Source organism: Chiroxiphia lanceolata, chromosome 5 (assembly GCF_009829145.1).
Source record: "Chiroxiphia lanceolata isolate bChiLan1 chromosome 5, bChiLan1.pri, whole genome shotgun sequence".
Taxonomy (NCBI): domain Eukaryota; kingdom Metazoa; phylum Chordata; class Aves; order Passeriformes; family Pipridae; genus Chiroxiphia; species Chiroxiphia lanceolata.
In genome coordinates this window covers 2764434-2786012 of record NC_045641.1, presented here as the reverse complement: position 1 = coordinate 2786012, position 21579 = coordinate 2764434, and the positions used below count along the sequence as shown (strand labels likewise).

The 21579-nt window shown below is 49.2% G+C and overlaps 1 protein-coding gene across 1 annotated transcript in view; it reads right to left on the bottom strand.

The window, feature by feature from the left end:
• PLXNA4 (plexin A4) overlaps positions 1 to 21579 on the bottom strand; it is a 451907-nt gene that overhangs the window by 100651 nt on the left and 329677 nt on the right. The window contains 4 exon segments of the mRNA XM_032687463.1: positions 7816 to 7930; positions 10599 to 10698; positions 13308 to 13461; positions 16855 to 16978. Of these exon segments, the coding sequence (XP_032543354.1) occupies positions 7816 to 7930; positions 10599 to 10698; positions 13308 to 13461; positions 16855 to 16978 (493 nt within the window).

Below are 21579 nucleotides of genomic sequence, written 5' to 3'. Positions count from 1 at the left end.
CTACGAATCCAGGAAATCCTACAGACAATGAACAAGTTACCAGCCTTTTCCCTTGCCAACTGGGTGACAGCAGGGTAAATGGCTCAGAGATGACAAAAGGTACCCAAAAATAACAGAAGAAGCCACTTCACACACACCTTTTCCTTCACCTCAGTGCAAGTCACCATGACTTGCAAACAACAGCAAATTATCTAATTTGTTTGTACATGCTCAAAGACTTCTTATGAGCAGCCCCCACTGAGAGATCATGGCTCCAGGAACTAAGTATTGTACAAGCACCTATTAACTGAAAGTGTTTACCCAAATCAGAAGGTGTGAGGGAATCAGGGGCACAGAAAGGTGAACACGTCCAAGTAATTCAATCAGAAATATAACTCTCATCTGCTGAAATAAAACCTGTGGCTCATCAGTGGCTCTGAGCAATATTTTCGTGCTCTAATAGGACTCTGTGAACATGGAGAAAGCTTTCTGCCCAGCCTCCAATTTCTCTGTTTAATTTCCTCTCATGATTATCTGAAGCACCCCCTCTGACGAGGATGTACCCACTACAGGACACATCTTTTCTGGGAAAGGGCTGTGACAGTGGATCAGAGCTGAGACGCCAAAGCACCAGGAGCCCTGAGGCACAGCTGGATCCACACTGTCAGCTCCAGCCTCCTCCCAGGTTACACCTGCCTCCCCCTGGACAGGATGCCAACCAGACTGAACCCCTTCACCCGCTCTTGGAAACCCTTCTAAGAGCGAAACAGTTGATAAACACCAACCCCTTCTGCTGCTCAAAAGCAGGCGGCACAAAACGTGTGCATCCCTCCACCACATCCCACCTGCACGGGGTGGCTGCTGGTCCCCCTGCCTGCTCACAGCACTTGAAGGCAGCAGGTTGCCTGCAGTTGCCATGGAAACCACACCTCACACCCTCCCCTTGATGACAGACAGGTGCCAGGAGAAGTGAGTGGATAATTGAAAGCTGGGAAGGACTGGGAGCTCTGGAATTGGCCTCGCTGCAGCTGTCATTGCAGTCCCCGAGAAATGAGAGGGGCATTCATTGGAGCAGAGATGGGTTTTCTCCTCTCCCCGTGCTGCTGCTTCCAGCAGAAGCCTCTCTAGATGGGTTAAGTGAAGCTGGAAACGGGAGAGGGATGGAAATCGAGCAGTTGCCACAGCAACAGCTGAAGATGCATCACCAGGAGGTTTGTTGATGCAAAGGGAGCAAGGAGTTGGCCCTGCTCACCTGATGGCCCAGCAGGTCCTCTGCCCCCTCCCCAGTGCAGCCACCCAGAGCACTGGGGAGCATTTTGGTAGGAGGTGGCCACTGTGCCTTCCTTCTACACCTCAGGAAGAGGACAAAAGGGGACCTTTGGTCTGGTTTTTGTAGACCTTGAGGCAAAGTCCTTCCTGAGTCACAGGGGGATGTACCAGCAGGATGGGGAAGGGCAATGCTGGGTTTACTACAGACAAAGTCCATGATGAGGAGATGTGGGCATTAATACAAAGAAGAGGGTAGGACAGGATAGGATAGGATAGGATAAGATAAGATAAGATAGAAGTAGGATAAGATAGAAGTAGGATAGGATAGGATAGAAATAGGATAGGATAGAAGTAGGATAGGATAGGATAGGATAGGATAGGATAGGATAGGATAGGATAGGATAGGATAGGATAGAAGTAGGATAGGATAGGATAGGATAGGATAGGATAGGATAGGATAGGATAGGATAGGATAGGATAGGATAGGATAGGATAGAAGTAGGATAGGATAGGATAGGACAGTAGGATAGGATAGGACAGTAGGATAGAATAGGCTAGGCAAGGTTAGACTAGACTAGACTACACTAAAATAGAACAAAAGTAGCATAGGATATAAGTAAAATAGGCTAGGCTAGGATAGAAGTAGATCAACATAGAAGTAGGATAGGATAAGATAGGATAGGATAGTATGATAGACTAGGTTAGACTAGAATGGAATAGAATGGAACAGAAGTAGGATAGCATAGGATAGGATAGGATAGAAATAGGATAGAAGTAGGATAGGATAGGATAGGACAGAAGGATAGAATGGGCTAGACTAGACTAGACTAGACTAGAATAAAATAGAACAAAAGTAGCATAGGATGTAAGTAAAATACGCTAGGCTAGGCTAGACTAGGCTAGGCTAGAATAGGACAGAAGTAGAACAAGATGGAAGTAGGATAGGATAGGATAGGACAGTAGGATAGACTAGACTAGACTAGAATGGAACAGAATAGAATGGAACAGAAGTAGGATAGGATAGGATAGGATAGGATAGGATAGGATAGGATAGGATAGGATAGGATAGGGCAGGATAGGATAGGATAGGGCAGGATAGGATAGGATAGGGCAGGATAGGATAGGATAGGGCAGGATAGGATAGGGTAGGATAGGATAGGATAGGGCAGGATAGGATAGGATAGGATAGGGCAGGACAGTAGGATAGACTAGACTAGACTAAAATAGAAGGGAACAGAAGTAGGATAGGATAGAATTAGAATAGGATAGGCTAAGATAGGATAGGATAGGAGTAGAGTAAATTATGTTCAGCTCAAAGGGCACCTACAACAACCATCCAGTCCACCTGCCTGACCACTTCAGCCTGACCACCAGTTAAAGCCTGTTGTTAAGGTCATTATCCAACTGCTCCTTAGAAGTCAGTCAGTTCATCCTGAGTTGTCATCATCACTCTCCGCCTTCTTTTTTCCCCTTCCTTTTTCCCTGTTTTCCAAAAAGATCCATTCCCAAGAAGGACAAGCAGCTGGGCAGAGCTAAACCACTGCACACGACTGCAGAGGCCACTGGTGGAGCTTTTAGTACAGCACAAGGCACAGGCAAACACTGGGCAAAGCATGCTCTGCTCTTCAGCAGCTGCTTCCAGGATGCAGCTCACAAGGCTTTCTATCTCTTTTGACAAATTAATATTTGAAGCAGTTGTTTCTTTTATGTGGGCTCTGCTGTCATTAGCACGTACAACTCGACATAAAACACTCTGGTGCGAGATCTTTTCTTCTGTTCCCTTTTTAGGCAGCAGATGAAAATCCTTTCAATAAAAAGGCCTGTTTGGGGGAGGAAGGAAAACACATGCACACACAAATCGGCTGAGAAGGGAGAGATGAAAACCTCCTTCAAGGTAATTAAATGATTATGTATCTGTTAAAGCCAGTGAATAATAGATTTGTTATCTAGGCTTGCTTTTGGCTTTTGCCATTTTTTTTCCTCCTCTTTTTTTCCCTACACAAAGTTAAAATCCTTGCAAGGCCTGGAACAACATAGTGTTCATCTTAGAGAAAAAGGCACAACGAAAAGATTTAATCCTTTATCCCATCAACTCAAGTAGGATACCCCAGCACCCCATCCTTGGACAGAAACACTGATGAAGTGAAAATTACCCCCTTGGATCAGAGCAGATCTGTACAAAGATGAGACGGACAATGCAAATCAGGAGAGACAGGAGCTGTTCCTACAGCTTCTGTCCCGCTGGAGACCCTCAGATTAATTGTTTTCCACCTCCTTGCCTCAGTTACCCCCCAAAATTGTTGACTGTCATGCTCATTTACAGAAGAAAATGACTGAGCTCTCTTACTTGGTAATTGTGCCAGGTAAGTCAGGGTTGATTTCACAGTGTGTTAGTCTGGTTTGTGCTCAAACTCTAAGCCTGCACTGTGACTTTAGTTATGGTCAGCAACAAATGTCAAAAGCAGAGACAGGACAGCCAAAAAAACCCCAGAAACTCAGCCCACTCCCTTTTATATCTAATTCTCTCCACTTTTGCCATCAGCTCTTTGGGAAAAACAACAACAGCAACAACAACAAATCCACTTCGGTATTAAAATGCCCTTTTTTCCTCGTGCTTTCCCTTCCTGCCCTCAGTAATGATAACATCAGCTCCCCTCTATAAAGCAAGAGGTCACTCAGTGTATTTTGAGCCAGTGGGCCTGGTTTTTGAAAACCTGCTGTAAGGGGAAATTACACGCCAAGGTGAAGCATTTCTGCCACAAATCATCCAGGGACTTTGTCAACCCCGTGTGATTAAGATCAGTGCCATAATCATAAATACTCTTGCTTTATGACCATGCTGGAATTCTTCATTGGAGCAAACATGGGCTTTCCCAAGGCTCCCAGACTAGTTGATCCAGATCTGTCACAGGCAGAGCTGATCCACCTGACAAATGACAGGAAAGAAAGTCATATCTCCATGTTGATGGTGTTGTGCCTTTTCTGTCCTTTCCCCATCTCTGGTTGTTCTGCCAGGTGGGACTGGCTGATCCCAGCTATCCATGATGCCATTCAAAGGCTCCCCTTGGATGGCAGATCACAGGCTACACAGACACAAACAGCATTTTGCCTTCTGGACAACGTGGGTCATGGCCAAAGCCTTTCTGCTGTCCCACTGGATCAGCCTCAAATTCATCCAGCATTCTAAATTAATCAGCAACTCACACTAAAATTAAAGTAAAACCCCCAGATCCTCTCAGAGGACATCAAGAAGACCTGAGTGAAAGGCTGAGCCCAGGGGAATCCAGAAAGTTGTGAGGTGTCCTAAGGAAATTATGGAGTCAGAAAGTACACAAGGGCACAAACCTCCCTTCAAAGCACTCCAGGCTGGTCCAGGGGTGATGGATGCCAGCCCAGCGAGTCCATTTGCAGCCCAGGCCATCTGGAGAGTGGGAAGTCTCTTCCCACATGATGGCAAGATGTTGTACAGGCAAACAGAGAACAAAAATCACCTGAGGGTGGGTGTTACAAGAGAAGGTGAAGGCCAGAGTGAGGGGGAGGGTAGAAGGCTTGTCAGGCCAGCAGTGATGATTACAGAGGGAAGGAGTTCCTGGCACTGATCCATATGACAGAGCAACACCAATATTTGTTTGCTTGGCAAGGAGTCTCTTAGTGCAAGATCCTGGAAGACGCCCAAGCTAATCTGCTCAGCAAACCCATGGAAAACTGCAAATGGGATGGTCCATCCACTCCACACTTGTGGTACACCCTTCCCATCAGTCCTTTCTCCAGACTTACTGATTTAGCAGGTACTCATGCCTGGATAGTAGGAAACACTCCCCTCTCCTCATCCTCCAGGGATCTAAATGCTTCCAGAGGAAAGGATTGAAAGAATCATGGAGATGAGAGGCCAGTAAGAACAGAGCCACTCAACATGATGGTGCATTCCAAGCACTGCTGAAGGTGACATTGGGAAGTCTGGAAATGGACCTCAGTCCTGGCAACCTCGTGAGTCACCAGGAGCTGGGTGAGGGTCTGGATGGGCAATGAGGAGCCAGGTGTGGATTCAAGACACCCAATGGTTTCTACTGCTCCAAGAACCGACTCAACAACCAAGCAAGTGTGCAGGACAGAAAATGATAGAACTGCAGGTGAAAGTGAAAAACAGGCAGTGGAAGTTGCAGCGAGAGGGATGAGTCAGTGGGAAGGTGGTTTTTCAAGAGAAGCGTGGGAGACACGACGCAGCGTTTGCTCAAAGTGCCATTTGACAAAAACCTTCCTGGCCGCAGAGGGATTGTAAATCTCTTTGTCAGAATGCACTTGTGATGCCATCCTTCCCCAGCCCAAGTGTCCTTGACAGCCACAAACACACAAATGGAACGAGAGGGACTTTGAAGTTACAGGGCATTTCTCACAGTGCCAGGCAGAAAGGCAGCTCGGAAAGTTTTGGGGTTTGGAAGGTCATTATCCTTCCAGATTTTGTAGTTCCAGTGCTGGGAAGTGTTTCCTCTGTCCAGTAGACAGGAAACCCAGCTCCTGAGCTGAGCAGCTGAGTGCCAAATGTTGTATCCCAGGGGAAAGAGGTCCCATTTGTGCTCAGAGATGGTTTTGCCACAGCCCTCGTTGGGAGTGACCGCTGTAACATCCATGTCTCACATGATGTTGTCATTGCCTTGGAGATCAATAGTTGTCTTCCAAGGTCAAGTTTGTGCCTCTCCATGTGCCATGCAAATCCCACAGAGCAGCTTTGCAAGATCAGAGAGGGAGTTTATGAAGCTTAGCAGGAAATTCTCTGTTTAAGGGGATAGAAGAGAGAAAGAGCAAATTCTGCTGGCAGACAAAGCCTCCCAGGCTGGACCTGTCTGCTGGTCTGAAGAGGACACCTTTCAGAAACCAAACTAGCAGAGAGGTGATGAAGCTAAAACAGGCAGATCTGCAGAGTTTGATGAGTCCACTGCCTTCCTCCCCAGTTCTGCAGAGCAAGAGTGGCCTTGGAGTGGATAGAGGTCAGGGGCTGTGCCATCCCCAGTCCATTCCCTAAGAAAGTGGGATCATTCTCGTGGTCTCCTTTCTGATGAGAGCAGTGTCCTGAATACCAGGGGTGTGATAGGGGTTGAGGGACATCCACTAAGGTTTGTAGGCATTTGGTTTTGGACAGAGGGCTGGAAGAGAGAAGAGGTGGGAACTGGGAAGGTGAGTCCTGTGCTTGGTACATGGGACACCCCAGAGGAGCCAAAGAAGATCAGTGGTGGTGATGGTTTTGCAGCAGTATTTCAGTGGGAAGCTGAGACAAAGTGTCCCAGGGGATTCCACTCAGCAAGAGACCCTTCCAGCCCCTGAAGTGGAAGGCACAGAAATCTGTGGGCAGCAGGACTGGACAAACTGTGCCAAGGCTCCATGTGAGGGAATAGTCCCTCTCTGGCTGGGATAACCTTCCAGAAGGGTTGAACTTTGAGCTGCCTTCCCTCACCCCTTCACCACCAAGCAGAGGGTGCCAAGCCCTCCACCTCCTCAGCATGTTTACAACAAATTCTGTATCCTGGTAGACTGAGAACTCACGAATATTTATGGGTTGTCCCAGTGGCACAGCAGGTCAGAAGTTCTGATGCAGGACACCTCAACCAGCACATACGTGGTATCTCAAGCAGCAATTATGGAAGGGGTGAGAGGGAACAGGGATGCCATGGGAATGTGAAGACACTACATGTGGGTCTTCTGGTTCATCTGGGCTGGGGTAGGGGCTGGGGGTGGGTGGGGGACCACAGTAGAGACACCAGAACCAGCAAGCAGCACGGGGAACAGCGAGGGTTTCACCCTCTGAATGCAGCACACATTGCCAGAGTCTTCAGCAGCCACTTGTGCCCTGGTGGCTCAGCAGGTATCAGATCTCTTAATGGGTACTGGTCCCTTGGGCCAGGCAAACAACCAGCCCTCTCAGGTCATTTACCAGACAGCCCAGGATGCTTTCAGACCGTTCCTGGCCAGGAAGTAATTAAGTAGCTTCCTATTTGTATTCTCCCCAGCTCCACTTGTCTGCAAGTGCTCGTTAGTCACCGTACCTGCCAGGCAGCATTTGCAGCTCTGTGTTCAGCCCCAAGGTCCAGTTCAGCTCAGTGACTGGCAATGAGGCATCTCCTGGCCTCATCTGCAGGCAGTTTGAGGCACTGACCATTAGGCTTCAAATCCATGAAGCCACAAAGGTGTTCAAAGCGCGGCTGAAATCTACAGGTACCACGGATAAAACCCTAAATCCTTCCCAGATCTCAACTGCCTGGGAGAGGTGCTTAGAGGAGTAGAGTATCTCTGTCTCTCCTGGAGACGTATTACCACTGTTTTCCATCCCTCCCAGCCCCTTGGTGCCAGAGTTTGTCATGATTTCCCAAGGTAACCCACTCCCCGTAGTGTGTGGGAGGGAGGGAGAAGCTCCCTGAGATTTTGGCAGAGCAGAGAGGAGAGGAGCTGCGTACAGAGAGAGAGGTGAGGGTCTCCTGGAGGATGAGGGTGGGACTGGAGGTGGAGAAGGCTTCCTGGGCTGTTAGTTTGACTGGTGACATCAACCCCTGACACACATTCTGTGCCTCTGCCTACCTCAGGCATCTTGACTCGTCCCTCCTGGAAGGAGCAGGAGCTGGGGTCGTGGGTGCACACGTGGCGGTACTTGCACCAGTGACACCTGTAGGGGCTCTCCACGCATGACAGACACCTGGGAACAGAGAGAAAGAGCAGTCACCTGGCCAGCAGGATCCCATCCACCAACACGACAGGCCTTGAGGCTCAGAGCCTTTCCTCAGAGGGAAACACAGCCTGGCAAACATGGCTTTTTTTTTTTTTTTGACACAACACCATCAGGTTACAGGATGGTGCTGGACCTGCCACAGCCTGAGCTGGTTGTCACTGGGATCACAAGAATCTCATATTTATTAGTTAATTTAGGTTGCATTCATATATTTGCAACCGGAGGAATAATAAATACTTCTTGCATTTTGATTGCCCTGTTGCAACTTTTATTCAGACTATCAGCAAGTTCTTGGCTTCACACACAAGAGGCATCCCCATTTTTGCCCAGATCCTGGGTATAACAAAAAATATGAGATCAGGGGATGGGTGGAAATAAGAAAATATGAGATTGGGGGATAGGTGGAAATAAAAAAGTACGAGATCAGGGGATGGCTGGAAAATACTGCAGCCTGGCTGCCTCCACACTGAGCTGCACCAGTGCCCTGGGAGCTGTGAAGACATCAGGAGAAGGTGGCCAAATGAGGGACTGGTGGGAGGAGTGATGCCCATGGAAGGCAAACTCTGGGCACCAGCAGTTCCATGGGATTAATCCTCCCACACAGAGGCCAGAAACCAAGTGGGATGCACCAAAATCAAAAAGTCAAGGATGAAGTAGGGAATTTTCTCCCCCTGCGTCCCACAGGTTTATTAGTGTGAGTTCTGACCAGAGTGAGGAGGCTCCTGCAAATATATTAACTGTATTTTTCTTTTCTTCACTTCAGCAGAGAAGTACAGACCATTGGAGCATCTACCTGGGAAGCAGAGGGCATATTTAGGACATCATCTGCTCAGGATGTAGGAAAGAGCCATTCTCTCCACCTTACAAGGTTTTGCTCTCCTGTCCCCAGGGGCTCTGCAGAGTAAGAACTGCAAACACCTCTCCTGGCTGTGTCACAGCACTGACTTACACCTACCTCACACTTCTTTTTAAATGTAATATATGTCTGCTCACCAGCAACCAAAAGGAGCCATAACAAACTCTCTGCACAATCCTGGTCACCCACACTCTGGAGACCTTTCACATCCAAGGCATGGAGGGGTTGGAGCGTGTGCAGGGAAGGGAAGGGAGCTGGGAAGGGTCTGGAGAATTCCTGAGGGAGCTGGGGGGACTCAGCCTGGAGAAAAGGAGGCTCAGGGGAGACCTTCTGGCTCTGCTACTCCCTGACAGGAGGGGGGAGCCAGGGGAAATCAGGCTCTGCTCCCAGGGAACAAGGGACAGGATGAGAGGAAACGAACTCAAGTTGTGCCACGTGGAGGTTTATATTGTATTAGGAAATTATTTTCCATTCAAAGGGTTGTGAAGCCCTGGCATAGGCTACTCAGGGAAGTAGTGGAGTCCCCATCCCTGGAAGTGTTCAAAAATGTATGGCTGTGGCACTTGAGGACACGGTTTGATGGTGAACATGGTGGTGGAGCTGGCTGATGGTTGGACTTGGAGATCTCAGAGGTCTTTTCCAACCTTATTGATTTTAAGACCCTATAAAGCTGCAGACTCTAAAGTACCAGAAGGGATCTTGAAGGGGGTAAATTTTCCTGGCTTTTACTGGGCTTTTAATGGGCAGGAGAGAAAAAAACTACCTCCAGCAGAGCTTGTCTGAGCCCAAGAAGCATCCACACACCCTCTCCCCTGTCTCCAGGAAATCCTGCTCAACTCCAATCCACCCTCAGCTCTGGTAGAGCAACTTATTCTTCAAATTGGTAACAAGTGCTTGCTCTGATACGTCGAATTAAAAATGGATAGCGTAGTACAGTTTGTCAAGTAAGGAACCAAAACATGCCATAAATATTTAACACCACCATCTCTCCTGCTCTCCCCATCAACACTTGCTTTCTGACACTGTTTGTCAAAGCAGCAGGTACATGGAAATAGGAATTGCCTTTCCTTGTGAATTGCTGAGCCGCAGTAATTATGTGCTTTTGGCACTTCTGAACAGGCTCAGTGGTGGGGACAGAGCTGCTCAGCCTTGCTCAGGGCTGGATCATCCCACTGGAAGAGCATCTTTCTGTGAGGCAGCTGCAGATCTGCTCTGGTGGGGCAGCTCCTGAGCAGTCCTGGGTGGCAGCTGAACCCCAGAAAAATGGAGTGGGAGGCTGGAAAGGAGCTCACAGCACGGAAAAGATGGTCTTGAGGGAATCAGCTGGGTGTTCCCTTCTCAGTTCACATCATGCACGAACCAGCCTTCCAGACTGGAAAGACCAATCCCATATTAACCACCTGGGGCAGGGTCCTGATGGGGGGACTGGCAAGATGGGTGAGGGTTGGAGATGCATATTATGGGCAGGATCCAGCCATCCACAAACACCTGATTAACTGGATGATGAGGGGGCCACGTGCTGAGGTCATGACCCAGTCCTGACTCAATTCTGTGGCAAACTGCCCCTAATGTGACGCTCTGCCTGCAGAACAAATGGTGCCCATACTCTTGGTCTTCTCGGGAAGGACCCCATCATCCTGACTACCACACAAGTGACCCAGACCTCATGTCACCTCCACACCTAACCAGCTTCCTGAGGGACACATGCCCATCATCAGGGGGTTCTGTGGCAGATCCAGGGGTGGAATGGGAAGCAGGGATCAAAGGAAAGGAACATACGAGTTGTGGACGCTGCAGTTGTAGAAGACGAAGCTGGTGCTGGCAAAGGTCATACCCGTTTCCTTGGACTTGAGCTGAAGCTGCACAATGTGATGGTCTCCTGGAGGGAAAAACAGACACATCAGTGTGTGACTGCTTTGTCAGCCTAGTTAAGCACTGCTGGCCATGCCACCAGCCCGAACCTGGAGCTGTCCCACAGTACCTTGGCTGGTCTGTCCTCAAGAGATGTGGAAAGTACAATAAAATCCTTCTAGAGCCCAGTTCTCCAACAGAGTGACCTCTCTGTTGGTGTTGGGATGATGGAGTGCATGTTCACCACTGGAAATTATTGTACCTGGGAGCAGAGTCTGGGCTAGACCATGACAACAGGTCTAGATCATACCCCACTAATCTCAAAAATATGATGACTGAAGCCATCAAATAGGAAAGTTAAGCCCAAAGAATGAGTACAGATGGTTGGAATTCAGAGGCTGTTAAAACAGAGTATTCTCCTTAAAATTCTTCCTTGCTGCTGGTTCATTTGATGTTCCCAGAAGGAAAGGGCCTGTGGACATTTCTTCCACATTCTCTCACCCCATTAACCCCAAGGTCCATTCCCCTGGTCTTTGGCTGCAAAGAACCCATCTCAGTGTGAGGGACGTGCGATCCATCGCACTTCCAGAAGGATCCATCCATTTCCACAGCAGACCCACGGGAACCTCAGCTCCTACACCCCATCTCCTCCTTCCCACTGCTCCCAAACTGGGCAGTCGGTTGCTACCTCTTCCCACAACACCAAAACCACTATTCAGAGCCCATCATTGTGGGTAAAGAGTGGGTGCAGTAACTGCAGTAATTTGGTGGGGAACTGACCCACAGTTAATTTGAGACTTACTTGGGTGACCCTTTCTGTGCTATTCACACAAGGGGATGCAGTGATAGGACAACAGGGAATGGCCTTAAGCTGAAATAGGGAAGGTTTAGATTAGACATTACTAAGAAATTCTCCCCTGTGAGGGTGGGGAGGACCTGGCACAGGTTGCCCAGGGAAGCTGTGGCTGCCCCTGGATCCCTGGAAGTCTCCAAGGCCAGGTGGGACAGGGCTTGGAGCCACCTGGGCTAGTGGAAAGTGTCCCTGCCCATGGCAGGAGGGTTGGAACTGGATGATCTTTCAGCTCCCTTCCAATTCAAACCATTCTATAATTCTATGATTCCATTATTTTCCTCCTCACCTAAAGACTCACAAATCAATCAGGACAAAGCAAACTGGACAGTCCATCACGAGGTGCAGCCACATGTACGTACACTCACCCACCTTCAGGCACACACAGACTCAAACACACACACACAGACATTGCACAGACCACACACTTCACTAAAACACATTTTCCTGCCAGTGCTGGGCTCTGCTGCCCATCTGGTGCCGCCAGCTCCGACAGCTCTGCCATCAACACACCGTATTTAACAACTTCACAGCATCTTCCATGTATTTTGAAGCAGGAGGCAAGGATTGGATGGCCCCAGGGATCAGACATGTGACAGAGCAACACATCCTTTGGTTCCAATCCAGCCCCTGGCTCTGTGCATGAAGCACTTGCTCTGTGCAAGGTGTGGAGCATCAGCTGCTGAAGTTGCTCCAAGCTGCTTCTCTGAAACCACACCACACATAAATCTCTCTCTTTTGTCTTGCCTCCAGCTTCCACTGCTATTTTTGTTTGCTGGTTGATTGTAGCCTGGCCTGGAAGAGATGTCCATACCAAGGAAATAGTTTCTGGCATCTATAAACACGACTGATAACTCAGCAGGACCTGAAAATGGTAACAACCTTCTGGGGGCTTGTTTTGGGACCAAAAGGAGAGCACATGCAGCAGAGATGATGCTGACAGCTCATGTCACTTCATTTTCTGTGGTCTGAGGATGCTCAGAGGCAAACTTACAGTAAATTTTCACAAGAAGCCAAGGACAAGATTGACAGCATCCTCTGTCTCACTGAGTGATCAACAGGGCCGAGGCTTTTATAGTAAGTCCTTGCAAAGAGCCGCAGGTGTTATTGAAAAAAGGGGGAACAAAAAAGGGCAGGAAGTTGTGGGTGAGGGAAGTATCCTTGGAGACAAGGTATTTTTCTGTGCTGAACCACTTTAGGAGAGGGAGTCAGCAGCAAGTCTGGAACAGCTGGAGGCAGTAAAGGCCAGGAGTAGGGACCTGAGCACAAAGACCTAAATCTGGGAGGAACAGGATGAATTTACAGACAGGATCACTCTGGTGTGCAGGACTTTCTGGCTGCTACACGGGATGGGATGTGTTGAGAGCACATACAGCCTCGTTCCCCAGGTTGTGTAACACCAGCCTGGGCAAAAGGTGAGGGAATATCCCACATTCATGTCTTGTCTTTGCTAAATATATGTAACTGCCACTCGGTGGCAGTCTGAAAACACCTTGTGTCACACACACAAGCACCTTAGGGCAGGTATTGGTGTTGCAGCTCAACACTTGCACAAGTGTGCACACAGAAACACAGGCAAATTCACACAGCTCATGCCACAGTGTGCTGCTGGGCAGCTCCACCAGCATCCCACCAATCCCAGTGCTTTCCAGACCCTGCCCTCAGGCTGCCGTGAGCCAAATCCTGCTTGGTGAGAGAGCAGGAGAGGCACAAGGGTGTGGGGTGAGGACCTTCAAACACTCAGGGAGGGAGAAGTGGTGCAGGTAGGGGAGCTGTGGGATACTCACCGTTCTCTGTAATGATCTGAGGCACCTCTTTGGCAGCTGGTGAGATGCACTGGATCTGACTGCCCACCACCAGGCCATCCATCTCTGAAAGGTCCTCGAAGGTGCAGTTGACTCCTGCTGACAGCTCGGGGACGTTGTAGGTCTCCAAGACCAGCTGCAAGCAAAGACGGAGCGAGAGAAGAAAAGATAGAGAGAGAAAAAAAGAAGAGAGAACACTAAGCCAAACAACAGAGCCGGGTCAGCAGGAGAGAATTACACTGGAGAGGTCAGACAAAGAGCCTCTTGCTAGAGAGAGCATCCTCCTTCAACAGAAAGCAGCGATTCGGGAGAGGGGAATCAGTGGAGGGGAAGGGGATGAGATGCCGATGCCGATGCCGACACAAGTGGTTTGTGGCTGTGCAGGGACAGCTGCACTGCATCCCAGTGCTGGCTGGGTCAGTGGAGGGGTGGGGGAGTGCTCACTATCTGTCATGCAAGTGTCAGGTTAGGCAGGGAGTCTTTGGAGCCAGCAGTGAAGCCCGGGGCGGTGGTGGCCCCAGGGCCCGCGGTTTCTGAGGAAGGTGAACTGCTACTCACAAGAGGCTCTCTGCAGACTCCAGAGAAACTGGAGCGCTCCAGTCTAACTCTCTACGGGCTGCTCTCCCAGCATCAGCAGGTGGGGAGCACTCTGTCACCAAGTTCCTGTGTGAGGAGAGTCTAGTTACAGCCTTCAGTCCACCACAAAACCACCGCTGTCTCTAGAGGCACAGCAAACCTCTCCTGCCCATCCCACCGAAGGAGCAGTTGGCTCTAGGGGACCTGCCATAGGTAAAAAAGCCTTGAAAGAGGGACTGATCATGTTTTTAGAGTTCACAGCCTCTGGCATTGCTGTGTCATTGCTCATGGTTGTGGCAGAAGGAATCTCGTGGCTGGTCTCCAGCATGTCCACGCTTTGGAGAAGCACCATCATAGTGCCGACTTCCCAGACCAGCCACCGTCCTGCACCAGAGCCTTCCATCACTGAGGGTCCTGCTCCACTCACCAGATCATGCCTGAACACAGGGAGGCATCCCAGGGGACTTTAGCACCTGCTGATGCCCCAGTAATTAGTATAAATTTAGCATTTCTGTGACCAAACACTAGAGCCAACCACTAGACACAGATGGTCTCCACACTTGCCTCCTCCACAAGCTACCTGAGGCCCCATCTGAGGTGACAGCCACTGAGAAGAGACACAGATGCATGCTGAAGTGTTGTTTCTACCAGCACAAAGAACAGAGGTCAGTCCAGGTGACAAAGCAGGACAGGATGAGAACACAACATAACCCTTTCTGCTCCCACACACTGTGTTTTCCTCACTTAGGGAAAGGTTGGAGCTGTTTCTTCACATGAGGCAACACCAGGGAGAAAGGCTGAGCAGACAGGTCTTAGCCCTGGCTGACATTAAAGTCTTTGTGAGAGTAGGTTTTCTTGGTTTTATAGACAATGATAATTTTGGGGCAATGGGAACGGCAATGGGAAAGGTGAATTTTTTTTCTTGGGTGGGGAATAGGAAGAAGCTTTGGATATCTGGATGGATTTAGCACACAGGTTGAGTCCATTCTCCCAGCTCATTGACACCCTGCTGGCAATGGAGAAGGGAAAACTGTTCTGCTCAGCAAGTTGCTTTCTGAGCATGGATGATGCAGAATGAAGGTGTGCCATGCAAAAGATGACATCAGTGGACAGAGCAGAAGTGCTTGGCCACAAATTCCATGAGCCTGTGCACACTCTGAACACACAAGAAGTCCTACATCCCCCACTCCTGCTCTGGACCTGCTCCAGTGAGGAAAGCATGGATCCTTGCCCCAGCAAGGAGCTCTTCTCAGAAATCCCAGAGCAGCAGAACTGCACTGAAACAGACTCGGTTAAAATTTTCCAAGCCCCTGTTAGTGCCCAAAATTTAAAAGACTGGCTGACCACATAATTCTCTGCCTCAGTATCACTGACCCTTTGCCAGAAGCCAAGTGAGATTCCATAAGGATACCACCAGCCATCTGTTTGCTGGTGTTCCCTCCTGGTTTGGCAAGAAGCTCTCTGTGGTGACTGGATGAGCTGAGTCACCAGTTTATCAGAGACTGGGCTGAGACTCCCACCACAATATTCATGCACATTTCTGGGCAACAAATAGATTTTGGCAACTTCTGATCCCAGCAGCTCTGGGCTGTCTCGCCCTGGGAGTAACCCAGAGGTAAAGGTCTTTTATTCTGTTATCATTTCCAGTCTCCCTGAGCCAGTCAGTCCCCCAGGATTTATTCCAACATGAAAGAATTCAGCAGCTACTGAGAGAATAAGAAAAAGAAACCTTGAACTCCCAGAAGAACAAAGAAGTTAAGATGTCTCAGATCAGTTTTGTTTGAAGCCTAGGAAAGTAAAGTCACAGCAAAGTTAAGAGGCTGAAACAAAGTAGCAATGATTGGACATGCAGGCTTTGAAAGGCTGATTTCATTGTCACTGAAATAGTCCCAGCACTCCAAAATCTTCCACCTGGAAGGTGTCTGGCACCTGCTGCCTGAGCAATTCCATTTGGACCTTTCAGGGTGTGGGGTTAATGACAAACTCATCCCGAGATGGGAGCTTTTAGGGCCTGGATTATCAACTTAATTCCAGCCCAAGCTAGTATGGCCAAAACCACAGAGCTCTGGCAGGCTGAAGGAAATGGGTCTGTGCCTCCTTCTTGGAGCATGTTGGGATCTCACCACACAAGGTACTGCTGCCACAAGTCAGGAGAGAAACCACAAGCTGGTCAGACCTTCAGCAGGAGATTTCCTCCCTTAAGCCCAGGAAATGATCAGGATCATCTGCTGCTCTGCCAGCACTCACTGTGTGCCTTCGTTGGGTGCTGACCAAGTAACTCAAGGCCTTAAGGGTAAAACCTTGTGCTGCAGACAGTTACAAGAGACAGCACAAACCTTGGAAGCCTTTGGTTCCTCTGCACAGCATCCTGCCTCTCTGCTCTGCTGTCCATACTGTGCTGGAGCTGCAGCAGGGTGGAGGTTTTGATGGCTTAGAAGGAGATGTTTCCAACCAAAATGATGGGAACTTGGAGCTCACTGAAACTCATGGCTTAGAAGGAGATATTTCCATCCAAGCTGATGGGCACCTGGAGCTCACTGAAATAACTCATGGTACCCCTCATCTGTCTTTCTTCTAGGATGTAATTTCCAACCATGATAATGTTCCTTGGGCTAAAGGCATAAACTAATCCCCATCCCAGGGAAGCAAAAAGCAACACTGGCTGCACACAACACCTGTAGGGCACAGAATCTCTTCAGACCTGCCCTCAGCTGCTCACAGCAAACAGGGAAGACTATTTCTAGTCCTTTCCTAGACTTCTAGACAGGGGATAACCAAGGCCTCCCATGGCAAATCTTTCTCTGTGCCAAAAAAGAAGTTACTGGGCTCTGGAGAACCTCTTGCATCAAGCTGCCGGTCCTTCCCTGGATCCAGGTGGCACACACCCGGGCCTGTCACACTGCATGGGCAGATCAGACTCGAGGGGGAGGGGTCAGGGATTAGCATTCCTCACCAAAACGTTGTACTGGGACACAGAGATGTTGTTGGGATGCACGGTGAGCCGGACGCACTGCTTCATCTCCGAGGCGAATCTCCGCGGCTCGCTGGAGCGCTCGCACCGCTCCTTCCTCGTGCACCTGGGGAAATGGGGACAGAGAGGGACAGGGGGTGACGGGCTGAAGGGTTGGGAATGTCTTAAACGTTGTCAAAACCGTGGAAAGGCTTTTTGTCAAGCTGCAAGGAAGCAACTGCGACCATCGAAGCACAACCCCTCCCTCTCCCAGCGCCTCCTCACTGGAATTTGGATTGTGACTGGGGACTTGAGGTGAGATTGCTGTCTGATCATATCAGCTCTGAGGAGAAGTAAACAAGGCCCAGGGGGTGGTGGAGGAGAAGGGTTTTGGGGGTGTGATGGTGAAATCCCTCCACATCAAACCTTCCCTCCTTCACCTGCTCCAGGAAGGCCACGTACACATGGGACATTAACCTGAGGGGCAGCTGAGTAGGGTCATAAACCATCAAAGACCCCCAAAGCGCCCCCCAAACTCATTCTTGAGGCCTCCCACCACCAGAGGACTGCCTCTCACAAGAGACTGCAAAGCTTCACCCCCCCACCAGGGCGATATTAATCCAGTGGACTCTGTTTTTTGGGACCATCAGCACCAAGGAGACCAGAAGAAACAGACCCATGGGATGCCACCAGGTTACATGGAGTGGTGACACATTTTCTATTTAAATCTCTCTCTCTCCGTCATTCCCTTTCTTCTCCCCCCTCGCCCTTATTTTTTTCCGTCTCTCTTTCTCTGTCTCACATTTACCGTTAAATAAAACCCCATAGTAATGACTTTGGCATTTGGTCTCATTTATACCTTAATTCAGGCAGAGGCATTTCTAATAGTTTTAATAACTGGATCATAACACAGGGTTAACACAGAGTCAGGTTGGGAGGGTGAGGGCAACCCTGGTACATGGGAGGAGCAACAGCTTTGACTGGAAAGTCAGCTCTGTACTCTCTGGGACTGCACTAGATGGGCAACTCATGTCCTGGAGCGCTCCAATTCATAGAATCATAGTCAAAGGATATCCTGAGTTGGAACAGACCCACAAGAATCATCAAATCTGACTTCTGGCCTTTCAAAAGGACAACCCCAAGAATCCCACCATGTCCCTGAGAGTGCTGACTCCTGTGCCAGCAGCCATGGGATTGCTCAGCAGGCTGGGGAGTTGCAAGGACACCATGAAAAGAGGGAAGGTGATGGGTGGAAGCCCCAGCAGCTACAGCATAACCTTCCCTTGGCCAAACCCACAGCCCTAAAAACTCTCTTGCTGAAGGGCAGTGGGACATCTTAGGCAGGGATGTCCTTGTAGAGAAGCTGCTTTTTGGCCCTGCTGAGGATGCTCCACTCCTGTGGTACCTCTGGGCTGTTGGTCCCTCTCTTGAGGGGATGGGGCCACACTCCAAGCCATTGCCCAGCAGCTGCTAAATAGTCCCTGCAGACTAAGGAGCTTTTGGTATCTGGTTTGAAAATGCCTGACTAGAAGTGCTGAGGGGTTGAATCTTAAAACTTCTGGTGTCCCCAATTAGTGGCAATTCAGCGAGAGAGGTGGGTGCACACACCTGGGCTGCAAGGGCCCTCAGAGCTCACACCACCCACTCACTGCTGGTGCTTTCAGTCCTCTCACTGCCTCTCTTCTCACCTCTCTGGTGTAAACACAAGCCCAGCAATGTGAATTAGTAGCTTTTTGCCCTGTTTCCATCCAGCTTTGCGTTTGCTTAACGTGAACCACGTCTGTATTTCACCCCATGTGCTCTGCCCAGGGCCACTGCTCCAAGGGAGGTGTCTGCCTGGAAATCCGTGGGGTTAATCCAAAAGGACAGCTCCAACTGCATGCCAATTACCTTTTGCCATTAAGTTAATGTTATGGACTTAGGGTGTCTTCAATGGATTTTGTTATTAGCAATGCTATTACCCCCCATTAAAATCAGCTATAAAGACTAAGTGTGGCTGTTAAATTATTCACCTGCTCCCAGACTTCAGAGTTTTAGTTGTGAGAGCACATGGGGGCTGCTGGAGCTGTAGCTCCAAGATCACTCTTCAATGTCTTTGTTCCCTGGAGAAGAGACTGCACCTACCTGGGGATTTGCAGATGAGGACCCATGGAAACACGTGCAAAAAACCCTCAATATATGGGTAACCATAATATTAAAAATCTTGAGGTGACCTAAAGCTTTAGGGCTTGGCTTCTCTCTGGTGTCTGACACCAGATAAAATAAACACCCCAACTTCAAACTCTGATTTCTCCATCTTTCTGGTAGAGGAAAGTTGTGCATTTCCAGAGGCAGGAGTCATGAAAGGAGATCTCTGCCGTTCTCAGCACATTCTGGGTTTGCTCTGCAGGTCTGAGAGAGCAAGAGCAGCATTGCAGCTCCTGCTCTCTGTTCCCCAGGAGCCTCCACCCCATTAACTCTCCTGTAGTGCCTCCACATGCTGGATCAGGAATTTTAAGCGGGCATTCTCCAGAGGGTTGGACCAATATCTGATTAACTGCCCCCAAAATTGTGAGTCCCCTATGGTGGCACGAAAGCCAAGTGGCAAAATGCTGACCTGAGATTTTTCTAAGCACTTCCATAAAACAAACAGCCACAGCAATCCCATGAAAGCTCTGCAGGGTGTGGGAATTCTTCTCCTGAGAACAGCCTGGGAGGAAAACCCTTTTTGGTCTTGTGAACACACAAGCACCCAAATTCTTCAAGATGTCCTTCTACCTCCCTTTTATTTAGTCCACCTGTAGCACAACAGAAATATCTGGATTTTCTAGAATTTAATGGGCAGATACCCAGGCTCAGTTCAAGTCTATGGATATAGATTAATCATTAGGAATAAGGTTTGTATTCCTAATCCCATCACTGAGCAGGGATATAATAATCCACACCTTATCTTGCTGTTTACAGGTTATACACATTTAAGACATGTAACTTTTGAGACCAAGAACTCACTCTACATTTGCTTGATGTGTCTTGAAGCCTTAATATCTGTCGTAGGGCATTTTGCCATCCAAATAATAATGAAATTATGAAAAACCAAACTAAGTCTGGTTTTAATAAAATGTTAAAGTTGCAGTGTCAGGGTCTCAGGAATTAGGGACAGCCAGACTGAAAGGAGCTTCAGCACTTCCAATTCTTCTCCCTGCACTCCCACACTGAAAGCTGGACTTTAATTAGAGGATCACAGGTTATTATTCCTTTCTTCCACGGTGACCTCAATTCTTCCACTTCCCAACTTTTGACTTCAACTCTGTGACTTTTTCAATGGTATTTCTCAATTTAAAAAACCCCAAAACACCCAACTGTGCCTGTGCTTGAGTCTGATGGTGGAGGAGTTCTGCCCAGCTGGCTCTGGGTCACCAGCAGGGTTCAGGCTCCGGGGTCAACATCACAGCAACATAATTCCCCCAGGGAACTGATCCCAGCTGCTGCTGAAATCAAGACTAAAGGAATGCAGCTGCCTGCCAGTGGGTTTTGCAGGTTTGCCCATGCAGGAGAGAGGGATGAGGGCTCTTCTTCAGTGTCTTGTCCCCATGGTCTCTGCATCTCCTCCTTGAACACATTCTCTATCCTGAGCTGGAGCAGAAAGAGCATCCTGTGGGTTGACACACCACACTCTCCCAAGGTGTGTGTGTCCAGCACCTGCAGATGAGGTTCCTCAGAGGCAAAACATGATGGATTTTTCCTGTGAAGGAGGGAGGATTTAGGCTGGGTATTAGGAAGACATTTTTTGCTCAGATAATGGTGGGGCACTGGCACAGGTTGCCCAGGGAATTTGCTGATGCCACATTCCTGGAAGTGTCCAAGGCCAGGTTGGACAGGGCTTAGAGCAACGTGGGATGGTGGAAGGTGTCCCTGCCCGTGACAGGGGGGTTGGAACAGGATGATCTTTAGCCTTTCCATGAATCTGTGATTCCTGGAGGAACACAGCCTGTCTGTCATGCTGAACACACCCAGCTGGGGGGTGTATTTCAACATCACCTTCCACAGACCCCCTCCCTCACTTCCACACTCTCCTCCCCCCTGTGCAACAAAAGATATTGGAAAGAAATTCTTCCCTGTGAGGATAATGAGGCCCTGGCACAGGCTGTCCAGAGAAAGTGTGGCTGCCTCATCCCTGGAAGTGTTCAAGACCAGGTTGGACAGGGCTTAGAGCAACCTGGGCTGGTGGAAGTTGTCCCTGCCCATGGCAGTGGGGTGGAATGAGATGATCTTTAAGGTCCCTTACAACCCAAAACATTCTATAATTCTGTAATTCAGGGGAGCACAAAAAGGTACCTGTCATAAAGCTTCCAGCCTTCCTCTGTGCTGCCAAAAACCTTCTGCCCTCCCCCAGGAGCAGGGTGAGACAGTACAGAAAATTGTTTCAGCATGTGCAGAGTAAAGTGCTGCCCTCCAGCACCAGTCCCAAATCGCTGAGTGGTGGAGGCTGAGACGCAGAAAAAATTTGACAAAGCACCCAGCTGCTGAAGGCACTGCCCAGAGGGGACACTGCAGCCCCACAAGTTCAGCAAACTGTAAATAAAGGTAAAAGGGACTTTTAATGAATAAGTACCTCCAGACACAAGTGCCCCCCTCAGAAAAGTGGTCACCTGGAAGGCAGCTGCCTGCACTCAGACTGTGAGAGGGGTAACGAAATATCCTGACCCCAACCCATCCTTCCTGTTGTCTCTGTGGAGAGTCAGGGTGTAT